Here is a 13,692-nt window from a genome sequence, read left to right as displayed (position 1 = left end):
TTCGGCCGTGTTTCTAAGACTCTGGCAGGAGTTCTGTGGTGGATACATTCCAATACTCTCACCAGGGCAGCGCTACAAGATGCCTTCGGAAACAGGATAGGATTTTTGTCAGAAGCATCACTCGTGTGTATGTTAGACACTTCGACAAGATTGGAAGCATTGAGCTTCTGGTTTCTAAACACTGGTTGATTGACTTTAATGGGAAATAGTTTTGAGTTTCAGAGACTCAAATTCCCTTAGGAGAAAGTTATAAATATTCCTAAATGGATTTGAGTTTGAACAGATTGTGTTCTGATGATCTCCCCAAGATAAATTAGCTGAAAAATGAGACCCCAGATACTTAATTAAGAAAACTCTTGCTTCAGTAATTGCCTAGAATTCTTGATCTGGATGCTACATTGCATCTCTTGGAGTTGATGGGAGGGGCTACAAGATCTCTAATATTTATCAATCTTTTCTAAAGAATAATTAATCAATATTTATTCAAGAAACATGTGTAGGTGCTCCCTATTTGGTTATTTGACATACTGTATAATATAATGTGTATATAAGGTGTCTAGGAAACACACAGATTTCTTTTTTTGTATAGACCTGGGCATTTTTATGTATACACAAATATATTTTTTTAGATGTAGAACAATAAACACCTTTATTACATGAGTTATGAATGATGGTTTATTTGCCTTTCTGGGCTTTGATCTTCCTCAGATAGAACTCCAGCTCCTTGCCTTCTAGCGCACAGCCATCTGCTCCGCCGCACTGGCCTGGTCTTGAGGCAGGGCAGGCAAGAGGCTCCCCCGCTGGAACTGCTCCTCCAGAAGACTGCTGATCTTGGCGTTCTTTTTCCTTTCATCGTATTTCTTTTGAATTTTCTTCGATTGTTTTTTGTTTAATATTTCTTCCTCTTCAGGGGTCAGCTTGGCCCCCTTCTTGCAGCCCAGGGGCAGTGTACAGTGGGACTCGTACCACGTTTGGTATGGTGTGCTGTCAATAAGCACAATGCTTGATGCGGACCAGCTGGTCTTTGGATGCATTGTAGACAACATCAATGATCCTTACTTTGCGAGTATAGCATTCAAAATCCCAGGAAAAGCTTCCCACATCCACTCTTAGGGCATGGCACTACTTATTGCCTCTTATACACTTGGACTGTGTATACCATGAGGCCCAGTCTTAGCACTGGCAGCAGGCTGTCCCAGCTCATACTCCCGCTTCTTGTGGTTGGGCTTTCTCTTACCCCCATCTTGCAGCGCTTTCGCCAGGTGTCCCGAGAGATGCCCATTGCTCTGCGCTGGTTCATAATTCTAAAATTCAAAATTTTTATTTTCATTTTTCAATTACAGTTAATTAATTAATTAATGGTTTTGGTTTTTCCGAACAGGGTTTCTCTGTGTAGCCCTAGCTGTCCTGGAACACACTCCATAGACCAGACTGACCTTGAACTCAAAGATCTACCGGCCTACCAAATGCTGGGATTAGGGCTGGAGAGATGGTTCAGAGGTTAAGAGCACTGGCTCCTCTTCCAGAGGTCCTGAGTTCAATTCCCAGAAACCACATGGTGGCTCACAGCCATCTGTAGTGAGATCCAAGTGCTGGAATTAAAGGCGTGCACCACCACCAGTCAGCATTTAATTAATTTCTCTCTCTCTCTCTCTCTCTCTCTCTCTCTCTCTCTCTCTCTCTCTCTCTCTCTCTCTCTGTGTATGTGTGTGTGTGTGTGTGTGTGTGTGTGCATGCACTTATTTACTGACACGTGCCATGAATTCAAGAGGACAATTTACAGTGGTTGGTCCTCTCTTAAGACCCAGTGGACTCTGGGAGATCATTGGGTACCTTTACCCACCAAGCCATCTTCCTGGTCTCCAAACTTAAAATCAAAACACTTCTGGTCCCATGAATTTCAGATAAAAAGCAATCAACAACAGCAGATGTTCTAAACCTTCCACCTAACCCACTCCATTTCACCTTTTTCCTAGTGAATTTTAGGCTCTTCCTGGACATATCTGTGGGCTGGCTCTTACTCTACTTGTATGACTGAAGTTGCTTCTTGTACCATGTGATGAGCCATCTGCTCTGCGGCCTCCAACCAATGTGTTCTTTCTTGCACCCACCCTATACTTTCTTCTTGTCTCAGCAGCATGAAATTGCTGCTTAGCAGAGGAGTTATCAACATTGTGCAAATGCCGACTTATTTCAGCATTTTCTTCTCTCCCTATTCTTCAGGCAGGTTTAACAACTTACTTTCACCCCGGGATAAACTTGAAGAAAATACACTATGACAGCATCAAACTGTACGAGAAGCTGGAAGAAGAAACTGGACAGGTAAATGCTTTTAGTTTGAAGTTGTCCATGAGGTCAGTCACTCAGATATAGAATCCATGTGCAGGGCTGGCTGTGGTAGAGAAAGAAAGGTTAAGGTAAGAACCAAGGTTGATTTTAACACCACTTTAATTTCTTCAAGCATATTACCCATGTAATTAACTATTCTTCATTTTTTTTTTAAAGAAAGAGTGTAGTCGGACATTTCCCTCCCACCCATCAGCTACCAAATAATCATTCAGAGGTTCATATTAATTACAAATGCTTGTTCAATAGCTCAGGCTTATTACTAGCTATCTTACATTTTTAAGTTAATCCATATTCCTTATTTACATGCTGCCACATGGTGGTACCTTTATCAGCAGGGCACATTCATCTCTTGCTCCCTCTGCATTTGGCTGGTGACTCCTGACTCTGCCTTTCTCCTTCCCATCATCTTTAGTTTGGCCACCCCACCTATACTTCCTGCCTGGCTCCTGGCCAATCAGTACTTTATTAAACCAATTCCAGTGACAAGGTTTTACAGTGTGCAAGAGGATTATCCCACAGCAGAAGAAATAATAAATAACAACGTTTCAAATGTTGTTTAGTCAGTTTCCATACCTAGAGAATATGAAGTCGGAACACTCCAGCAAGTAGATTGCACAGGATTTGACGGTGCGCTGACTGCCGCGGCATGGCTTTAGAAACAGCGTGCTAAGTCCCCCTCCCCATCTTTGTCTTTATCCTTTCTCACAGTGACTGTGCTCACAAAATAAAAAGTTTCCATGAGCTAAGATCAAAGGCTTCTTAATGTTTGAATGCATTTATTCTGACTGAAGGCCACTAAAAGCTCCCCAGAGTCTGCAGGATCAAGACCAAAGACTTAGCAGGGTCTGAGGCTCCCAGTCTTCATCTCCTGACTTTCTAACATTCTCTTTTGCCTCAATTTCCTTTGTTCATGTGCTTTAATTGTTCTCAACAGTGTATACTTCTGGAATGTTCTGGGTGCTCTCACACCTGTTTTCTAAAGTTGTGTTGTTTTCTTCCTTCCTGTTCTAACTGGAACCACCTTTCTGTGTCAACCTACACAGATGACCAACCCCTCATGCTTCTAACACAAGCGTGTGTGCACACTGTTCTAATACAAAGCATGCATGTGCACACTGTTCTAACACACAGCATGCATGTGCACACTGTTCTAACACACAGCATGCGTGCACACTGTTCTAACACACAGCATGCATGTGCACACTGTTCTAACACACAGCATGCGTGCACACTGTTAACACACAGCATGCGTGCACACTGTTCTAACACACAGCATGCATGTGCACACTGTTCTAACACACAGCATGCATGTGCACACTGTTCTAACACACAGCATGCATGTGCACACTGTTCTAACACACAGCATGAGTGCACATTGTTCTAACACACAGCATGCATGAGTACACACTGTTCTAACACACAGCATGAGTGCACACTGTTCTAACACACAGCATGAGTGCACATTGTTCTAACACACAGCATGCATGTGCACACTGTTCTAACACACAGCATGAGTGCACATTGTTCTAACACACAGCATGCATGTGCACACTGTTCTAACACACAGCATGCATGTGCACACTGTTCTAACACACAGCATGCATGTGCACACTGTTCTAACACACAGCATGCGTGCACATTGTTCTAACACACATCATGCATGTGCACACTGTTCTAACACACAGCATGCATGCACACTGTTCTAACACACAGCATGCATCCACACTGTTAACATACAGCATGCATGCGCACTGTTCTAACACACAGCATGCGTGCACACTGTTCTAACACACAGCATGCATGCACACTGTTCTAACACACAACATGCATGAGTGCACATTGTTCTAACACACAACATGAGTGCACACTGTTCTAACACACAGCATGCATGCACATTGTTCTAACATACAGCATGCATGCACATTGTTCTAACACACAGCATGCATGTACACTGTTAACATACAGCATGCATGCACATTGTTCTAACATACAGCATGCATGCACATTGTTCTAACACACAGCATGAGTGCACACTGTTCCAACACACAGCATGCATGCACACTGTTCTAACACACAGCATGCATGAGTACACACTGTTCTAACACACAGCATGCATGAGTACACACTGTTCTAACACACAGCATGAGTGCACACTGTTCTAACATACAACATGCATGCACATTGTTCTAACATACAGCATGCATGCACATTGTTCTAACATACAACATGCATGCACATTGTTCTAACATACAACATGCATGCACACTGTTCTAGCACACAACATGCATGCACACTGTTCTAGCACACTGTCCCACTGTTACTGTTGCTCTTTCCTGCGGAGTGTGATGTGAGCAACTTGAAGACCAGGGCTGCCCTTTGCTCCATGACCCAGGACCTCACCGAAATTTTTCAAATAGAAAGACTTTAAGAAATGCCAAATGGGTGTTGACTTACAATTGCTCTCCCCAGAGCAGCGTGTGGACTCTCTGTAGTCCCTCCCTAAATCCTCCGGCGTTCTCCTTTTCATGTGCTGCTTCTCTACTCTTCACTTGAACCCCTCAGTCCATCAACCATATGCTCTTACCTGCCCCACCTTTAGCTGCAGACGGACGGTTCCATCAGTCAGGGGCTCTGCCTCTCTCATCCACCCTGCACCTCAGGCTTTCGGTGCTGCCTGGCATATAGGAACACCGGGTAAATTGCTGCCGGATGAATAACTTTACATAAGCTGCAAATATTTTGTGTAATCATTATGTTAGCTACATAGTAAATTTCTCTTTTACTCGCTTGTGTTTTCATTGTGCTGGAGATCTGTGTGTGAGCGCCAGGGGGAAGTTTATTGATGTGCTTTTATTGGCATTATTGTCACAGGTGGTGGGATTCCATCAACCAGGCAGTATCAGACTTGCCACGACTCCTGTAAGGGTAGATGAATTTAAATATCAAATGACCCGGACCAACTGGCATGCCACTGAACAGTATATCATTGAGCCTGAAAAAATCCAAGAGATGTTCCCTTTGCTCAACATGAACAAGGTATTTTTTGTTTGTTTGTTTCGAGACAGGGTTTCTCTGTGCATCAACCCTGGCTGTCTGGAACTCTTTTTTGTAGACCAGGATGGCCTCGAACTCACAGAGATCCACCTGCCTCTGCCTCCAGAGTGCTGGGATTAAAGGTATGTGCCACCATTGTCCTGCTTGAACAAGGGCAATTTCACTTGGTCAACTTGAACTAAAATTATTTTAAAACTGTATTTTAGTGAGTTCCATGAATTTATGAGTTTGGTAAGATAAAAGTAAAAGTAACCCGGGCGCACATTTAGGAGGGCAACATTAGATGACTGATCCTGGAATGTGGGCAAATCACAAGGTGAGCTGTTACTCGACAGCATATGCAGGGGCAATGAAAACCCTTTAGTTCTGCCCACGTTGGCTAAAGAGACATTTCAAAGCCTTTTTGGTACCAGACCGCTCAAACTGAAGTTTTACACACCAGCCGTCTGTTGGGGAACTTCAAAGAGAGTGGCATCCTGCTGTAATGGTTCTAGAAAGGGTTTTCTGAATTTTTAAAACTCAAGAAGCCCTGTGCTATCCTCATACACTTCCCAGCCCTTAGCTGCACTTCCCTTTCAGACTGTGCCCGGGGAAGATCTAGATCAGTTTTGAATTTCCTGCAGAGAATCCACTGACCGAGAATTTAAAGGTTTTTTTTTCCCTCCTGGGAGACCATCCTTTCAACATTGTGAGAGCGGCGTTAGCATCTACTTCAGTAGTGTTTATGCAACAGAGACCATGTTAAGCCCCTCCTATGCAAAATCTGGCAATTGGAGACCAGAAAACAGAATCTTAAAAAGTTTACACAGAGGGATGAGTTTGTTCAGTTCAGAATTGCTGGAGGAGAGATTTGAACGCAGGCCCCTGACTTGTGCTGTGCACACGTCCTGGGTGTGGGTAGTCAACGGGTTACTGGGGGGAAGCAGACCGTTGTTGCCCTGCTGGTGACTGTCAGGAGTTCCTGCCCCTGAGTGTTTGTGTAACTGCTGTGGGTGCTGGGGCGCTGTGCTCTTGTGGGTTTTTACAGAGCAGGGAACGCCTTGTCTATGAGCTGACGTGCTAACAGGGTCTTCATTGAAATCACCTCCGCTACGCTACTGAGAATCCATTTATGTCTCTTTTGATGTCAACCCTGCAACACCTGCCTAGGAACGCTCATCATTACAGATTTTTCTCCAAGATATTAAGCAATGGAAACACATGGACCAGGGCCAGTGTGCCAAACCAAACAGACATGGGATCACCACAAGGACATGGTCGTGACAAACCATCAGGGTGACATTTGCAAGTAGGCAGGAGTGTGAATTCCATTGAAAGCCAAAGTCTCTTACACTGGGAACCATAAGTACAAAGACTAAATTATAGAAAAAAAAAAGACTCAGACAAAAAAGAGTCCAGGCCCAGGTGATATCTTTGATAAATTCTAACAGATACTTGAAGAATTAATACCAATCCCTCACAAAGTCTTCTAAAATTAGAATTGAATACTTCCCGACACAACCTATAAAACTAGTATGTCTCTGACATAAGAATGAGAGAAAAGCATCAGAGGAAAAGACAGGCTATAGCCCTTCATGAATATAGATGCAAAGTCTTTCACAAAAATCCAGTAAATTGGAGCAAGGATTCTACAGTATAGTCAAATAGAGTGTGTCCCAGGAATGCAAGATTGGTTTAAAAACTAAATGTCAATCAACGTAATGTAATAACATCACATCAACAAAGGGCAAAGAGCTCAAAATTGTTTAAACAGATGCAGGAAAAAATATTTGTCAAGACTCCGAATTCATGGGTGATGGCAAATTCTTGTCTGATAGCTGAGATCGCATTAGAGTATGCCACTGCACTGGTTCTGCCCACTCATCTCGTCTATCCATCCTTTTATTATTTCTCTCCCAATGCCTAAGCTGAAGCCTTAACACAAAGTGGGCTGCAAGAAGTCATTGATGAACTATGAACTGAGCATACATTTTCCTCATGCATATATGTGGGCCTACGAATGCAGGGCAGATGGACACCTAGTACATTTTACCACTAGGCTGCTACTCTAGCACTGGACTAAAGTCCCAGCCCATTATTTATTTATTTATTTCTATTTTGAGACAAGGTCTTCCCAAAGCTGCTCAACCTGGCATTGAACTCTGTTCCAAACAGGTATTGAACTTGAAATTCCTGCCTTGGTCTTCCTAGTAGCTGGGATTACATACCTGCACCACCAGACCCGGATGATATCTGATATGCATTAATACATAATTTTATTTACAGTATTGAATAATTCAATATATTGTAACTGATATGTCAGCTAGAATTAGATTTGATTTTAAACGTAAGAGACTGAGGTAATAATGTTTAAGTGAGTCTATTTAAGCATTTGTCCTGGATAGTTTCATGTCAACTTGATACAAGCTAAAGTCATCTGAGTGGAGGGAACCTCAGTGAAGAAAATGCCTCCATGAGACCAGGCTGTAGGCAAGCTTGTAAGACATTTTCAACTAGTGATCCATTTGGGAGGACCCAGCCCATTGTGGGTGGGGCCATCCCTGGACTGGTGGTCCTAGGTTCTATAAGAAAGCAGGCTGTGGAAGCCAAGTGGAGCAAGCCAGTAGCAACATTTTTCCATGGCTTCTGCATCAGCTCCTGCCTCCATGTTCCTCTCCTGCTTGAGCCACTGGCTGGAGTTTAACAGCAGCCAGCAGCTTAGAAACTGTGCCCTTCGTTCTTAGTGGCGTATGTCCAACTACTGGAGACTATTGCAAGGCTTGATCAAGCTGCTTGCCATTGTAACAAGTCACTCAACTCTCATTGTGAATCTTGTTCAAGTCTGAGTAGAACTTAGAAAAAAGTTCCCCCTGCTTTCAAGATGCTTTCCTTCTATGCTGGAATCAAAACCTTGTGCATGTCAGGCAAGCCCTCTGCCACTCAGCTCTGGGCACCTCTAGCCACTGACAGACTTTTAAAGACTGATTTTATTAAATATCTGTTTAGCAGGCTATAAAATGCATTGAACAATAAGCAAACATGGAATACCGACTTTCTTATGGTTGATTTAGATTTTAGCTGGTCTGTATAATCCAGGAGATGGTCACATTGATCCTTATTCTCTGACAATGGCCCTGGCTGCCGGGGCTAGGAAATACGGAGCCCTTCTGAAGTATCCTGCACCAGTGACGTCTCTGAAGCTCAGGCCAGATGGAACATGGGATGTGGAAACTCCACAAGGATCCGTGAGAGCAAATAGAATTGTGAATGCTGCCGGTAAGCCTCCAGCCCCCTCTCATCCTCATCACCAGCCCCCTCTTGCCTCCAGCCCCCTCTCACCACCATGCCTCTCTCACCAGATGCCTGGCTTTACCCATCCTCTCCTGTCTCCTCCCCCAGTTTCCATTCCCTTCTATTCTAGATTGTATTTCTCTTTTCAGTTTTTGTCTTTATCTTGTACTGGTTATGCTCATGATCAAATTCCAGGGACTAAGGATGTAGTTCAATTTGCAGAGTGCTTCTCTGGCTTACATGAAGTCCTTGGATCAGAAGTTCAAGGCCTTTCTCGGCTATGTAGGGAGTTTGAGTCCAGCCTGGATACCTGAGACCTTGCAAGCAAGGTCTCAAAACAACCAAGCAAGTAGACAAACCGGAATTCCACTGCTCCAATTTCTTACTATGTGACTTGTTCTTAGTTTATCTTTTAAGGCAGATTTGATCATTTCTGTCTCTCGTTCTCTCTCTTATCCAAAGATTACTTTGACTCATCAAAACTTTTAACCCCTTACCTTTCAGAACATTATTAAACACGTTATAAAACTTGCCTAAAAAGTAGAAGCAACTGAACACAAGTCAGGCCTTAAACTGCTCTTTCCCCTCAATGCTCTGTCTGGTACTCTTCTGTCCTGTTGTCCTTGGGAACCTCTAGTCCAAGTTATCTTAGAAGAGTAGTCTTGGAAATCATTCCACCAACGCCACCTGATAAGTTTTTTGTAAATTTGCAATGTCTTATGGTCCCCTGAATTTACTCCTAAAACTGTTTGACTACTTTCATAGCGACAGCAAAGACTGAGACCACCGTGTCCAGTTCCTGGGGCAGACATTAGTAACCAACAATTGCGCTCATGTTAGGCGAGCTTGCACAGAGGCCCGCTGTGTTTTGTTTCAACATAGTGCTTCAGGAACTCGTGCAGCCATAATGTGTATTTTGAGAAGTAACTCTCAGTTTAACACATTTACCCACTGCTTTTCTAAAATGGATACAATTACTTACATAATAGGGTACTATGGCAACACTTCGCATTTCTTTTACTGTGACATTAAGGCCTCTTTGAAGAGCAAAGTGAGAATTGCTCCAAAGAGACCTGAGCTCAGCCCAGGAACTGGTCATCGGGTGGCATTTTCTATGCCTTTGTGATTCTGAGGTGATGGCCTTGGGAAAGCAATACAGACAACCCTGAGAAAAGGCTGTCCGATAAAGCAAATAAAAGCAGCCTACAAATCACAATCCCAGAGAACCTAGACAGCAGTGAGGACCCTAAGAGAGACTTACATGTATCTAATCTACATGGGAAGTAGAAAAAGACAAGATCTCCTGAGTAAATTGGGAGCATGGGGACCATGAGAGAGGGCTGAGGGGGAGGGGAGAGATAAGGAGGGGAGTAGGAAAAATACATAGCTCAATAAAAACAAAATAGAATAAAATACCATAAAAAAAGAAAAAGGACAAAGGCTGTCTGAGCTGCCCCAGAAGACAAGCTCTAGGGATCTCATTCTAACAATGGTCAGCCCTTCAAGGAATGGCTGTCCTTCCTGCAGGTTTTGCCCCTCCAAGCTGTCCAGTCACCTCTACTGTTTCTCTGTGGTATTACAGGAGGTTCATGCTGAAACCTGTGTGAACTGGCCTGTCTCAGTTCTCAACTCTTTATCCCATTCACACCAAACCTCCCACTATCTCTAATCCATCCCTCCCTCCCAGTTTCTCTTTCTTTTCCTCCCCTGGGCAGAAGTCACTGATTACATATTAGTAGCCCCTGGGAAGTGCAGAGGAGAGTGTGTGTGTGTGTGTGTGTTTTCAAAGAACCTTTCTAACGGCTGGATGCCTCTGTAAGGTCAGCCTTGGCGTTGTTAACTGGGGGCAGAGATCCAGACACGCCGCTCTTTTAGCGCTGATGCTGTTTTAATAACATCAGTTTTATGAATAAAAGCAAGCATCGCGTTAATGGTTTCAGAACATGGCAGCTGGAACGTTTCCCAGAGTTACCCAGTGAAACCAAGATGCCACACACCATCAGGCAAAGTCTTCAGGGTAGCTCTGGAATCCACCTGAAGGAACCAGGATGCAGAGTTGGAAAGGGTCGCACTGTGAAAGATGTAAGGGTTGCGGAGTCTTTGGAATGCCCATTGGGAGAGGGAGAGAACAAAGGCCTGTGCGTTTGCTACTGTGTTTCTAGTTTTGTCCAGGGCATGGGTGCTCTGGTCCGGAGACACATGCTTGGCCAAGCCTCTGCTTGAGGCAAGTTACCAATTTAGTAAAGTTAATAATGCCCTCTCAGAAAGCTATTGTGGACAGTAAAATATGAAATACTCAAAACATTAGTTACAGTGATAATAATTAACTAGCATCAAGTATCATGGCTTCTTGGTGCTAATCATAAGATTATTCCTTTCTTCTGCTCCGAAACCATCTATCAAACATTTGCTAGGAAATGACTTTTCAAGGAACTTGGTTGTTAAGCGAGGGTACCTGGGAATCACCTTGGAAGGTTTCCCAGGCTTCAGAAAGATTCTAATTCAGGGAGTCTAGCTGGGGCTAGCAAGGTGTATTTATTATATGTGTTTTGTTTTTGAAATGCTGGGGATTGGGCCCAGGGCCTTGTGCAGGTTAGGCTGGTTGTCTTAGGGTCGCTATTGCTGTGAAAAAGCAATCCGAGGAGCAAAGAGTTTATTTCATTTTATACTTCCCCATTGCTATGGGAAGTCGGGCCAGGGACCCAGAGGCGGGAACTGAAGCAGAAGCCACATAAGAGCACTGCTTACCTACAAGACTTGCTCAGTTTGTTTTCTTACACACCCCAGAACCACTAGCCCAGGGATGGGATGGCACCACCCACATGGATGGGTCCGCCCACACCTATCACTCATTTAAAAAATATTCCACAGGCTTGTATATAGCCAATCTTACACATACATTTTCCCAGTTGGGGTTCCCTTGTCCAAAACTAGCCAGAATACCAGTGTTCTAGCACTGAGCTATATTCCTGGTCTAGAAACTGTATTTTAACTATATTGTCTGTTCCTAGATGATTTTCCAAGACCTTTTCTTTGGGTGTGGTGGTGGTGGGGTTGAGGGTTGCTGCTGAGGAGTGAACCTGGGACCTCATTCACGTTGAGAACTGTGCCCCTGAACTACACCCTACACATTTATTTATTTAGGTATTTAATTTTGCATCGAACTAAGGCCTTGTTCAATTGCCGGGCAGCCTCAAACCGTATAGAATGCAAATGCAAATTGTTTTGTTTTTTGTTTTGTTTTGTTTTGCTTGGTTTGGTTTGGTTTTTCGAGACAGGGTTTCTCTGTAGCTTTGGAGCCTGTCCTGGAACTAGTTCTTGTAGACCAGGCTGGCCTCAAACTCACAGAGATCCTCCTGCCTCTGCCTCCTGAGTGCTGGAATTAAAGGCATGCACCACCACTGCCCGGATGCAAATTGGCTTTAAACTTGTAATTGTTTTCACCCTCTGAGATCCAGGATTACGGGTGTGCCCACCCTATCGGGCTGACACAGCTCCTGAGAACAGTCCTAGCCCTAAGGGGGATGTGCTGAACATATTCTCTCTCTGTGCCTTCTCCTCCTCTCTCCTCCTCCTCTTTTCATCCTTCTTCTCTCCTCCTTTCAGTCCTCCTCCCTTGTCATTTACCTCTTTCCCTCCTCCCCTCTCTTGTCTTCCTCTCCCCTCCCCTCCCTTTCTCTCACTCCCCTCCTCTGTCTTCTCCTCCCCTTCCCTTCCTTTCCAACCCTCTCCTGCCCTCCCCTCCCCTTCCCTTTCTTCTCACCCCTCTCCTGTCCTCCCCTCCTCTTCCCTTCCTTTCCCTCCCTCCTCTCTTCTGCCCTCCTCTCCCCTCCCCTCTTTTCCAGTTTTCCTTTTTGTGTGACCCTAGTTGTGAGCGAGCAGGGCTGAGGAGGGTTCTCAGTGCTTCCAACATCTTAGCACGCAGCAGGCTAACTACCTTTTATTACCCAGAACTTTATAAATGAACCGGATTCTGCTTTAGTCCACCCCTTGCTTGGGCCCAGGGACACAGCCAGGGACACAGCACTGCACAGGGACAGGGCCTAGACACACAGAAGCCACTCACTATGAAGGGAAGCTTTCTCGTGCACGGTAAGGAAAGTACCTCTTGACCCTGTTCCCAGTTGATTCATTAAACCTGAGAAAACTTTGTAAATTTTATCTAAGAATTTTCCTAGTAATACCAATTAGGAAGGGACTGAATGATGCTGACACGGAGCCTCGTGTTTATCCAAAAAGAGTTGCTGGGTGGTGATGGCACACGCCTTTAGTCCCAGCACTCAGGAGGCAGAGGCAGGCTGATCTGTGAGTTTGAGGTCAGCCTGGTCTACAGAGTGCATTCCAGGACAGGCTCCAAAGCGACAGAGAAAAGCCCTGTTGCTGCATTTTGCCCATCACTGTATCAGACAAGAGAGACCTCCATTGTCACTGTGTACAAGGTATTTTGAAGACGTGAATTGGGTCATGAATCAACCTCCCTTCAATCTAACCTCCTTCCTTCCAGCCACTGTAGTTTTGCATGACCGGCTCTGCACTCTTTTAAACAGAGCTCGTTTCCAGTGCTCACCTTTCTGGGCCCTTCACTTGCTTCCTTTCAGGATGCTTTTTCTGTGCTTGACTCGCCCCTTTGACCTTGGATGCTGAGTGCTCTTGCAGGAGTTGCAGCATAATCCTAGCTAGCCTTAGACTAATTCAATAAACAGAAAAGGCGGCTTCTCAGATACCAGCACCAAAGGGTAAATGGTGTGAAGCTTGTGGGATTTAAAGCAATACATTTAGTTGAGATGCGGGCAAACATGTATTCTTTATTTTAATGATAAAATGTATTAATAAGCAAGGCATCTGACTCAGTAATTTATAATTATATTTAAATAGGACAGAATTTATCTTCTTCAATTTATGCTTTTAATCTAAATAACTAGATTGGGGATACTGTAGTCTTTTGAATTCCTTGGCTTAGTGTTTGCCTTTAGATTTGAAAACTGTCCTAGTGTGTATAACGACAGTATACAGCTTTGC

At 44.1% G+C, this 13,692-nt stretch overlaps 1 protein-coding gene and 1 pseudogene across 1 annotated transcript in view; one reads left to right on the top strand and one right to left on the bottom strand.

The window, feature by feature from the left end:
* Window positions 1-13,692, top strand: part of Dmgdh (dimethylglycine dehydrogenase) — a 69,484-nt gene that overhangs the window by 9,310 nt on the left and 46,482 nt on the right. The window contains exons 3-5 of the mRNA XM_075977855.1: window positions 2,224-2,322; window positions 5,221-5,385; window positions 8,454-8,658. Of these exons, the coding sequence (XP_075833970.1) occupies window positions 2,224-2,322; window positions 5,221-5,385; window positions 8,454-8,658 (469 nt within the window). The remainder of the gene's footprint in view (window positions 1-2,223; window positions 2,323-5,220; window positions 5,386-8,453; window positions 8,659-13,692) is intronic.
* On the bottom strand, window positions 674-1,282 carry LOC142852841 (small ribosomal subunit protein eS8-like; annotated as a pseudogene).

The sequence above is a fragment of the Microtus pennsylvanicus genome, chromosome 6, assembly GCF_037038515.1.
Source record: "Microtus pennsylvanicus isolate mMicPen1 chromosome 6, mMicPen1.hap1, whole genome shotgun sequence".
Taxonomy (NCBI): domain Eukaryota; kingdom Metazoa; phylum Chordata; class Mammalia; order Rodentia; family Cricetidae; genus Microtus; species Microtus pennsylvanicus.
The sequence above is the reverse complement of the archived record's forward strand: the minus strand, read 5'-3'. Positions and strand labels throughout refer to the sequence as shown.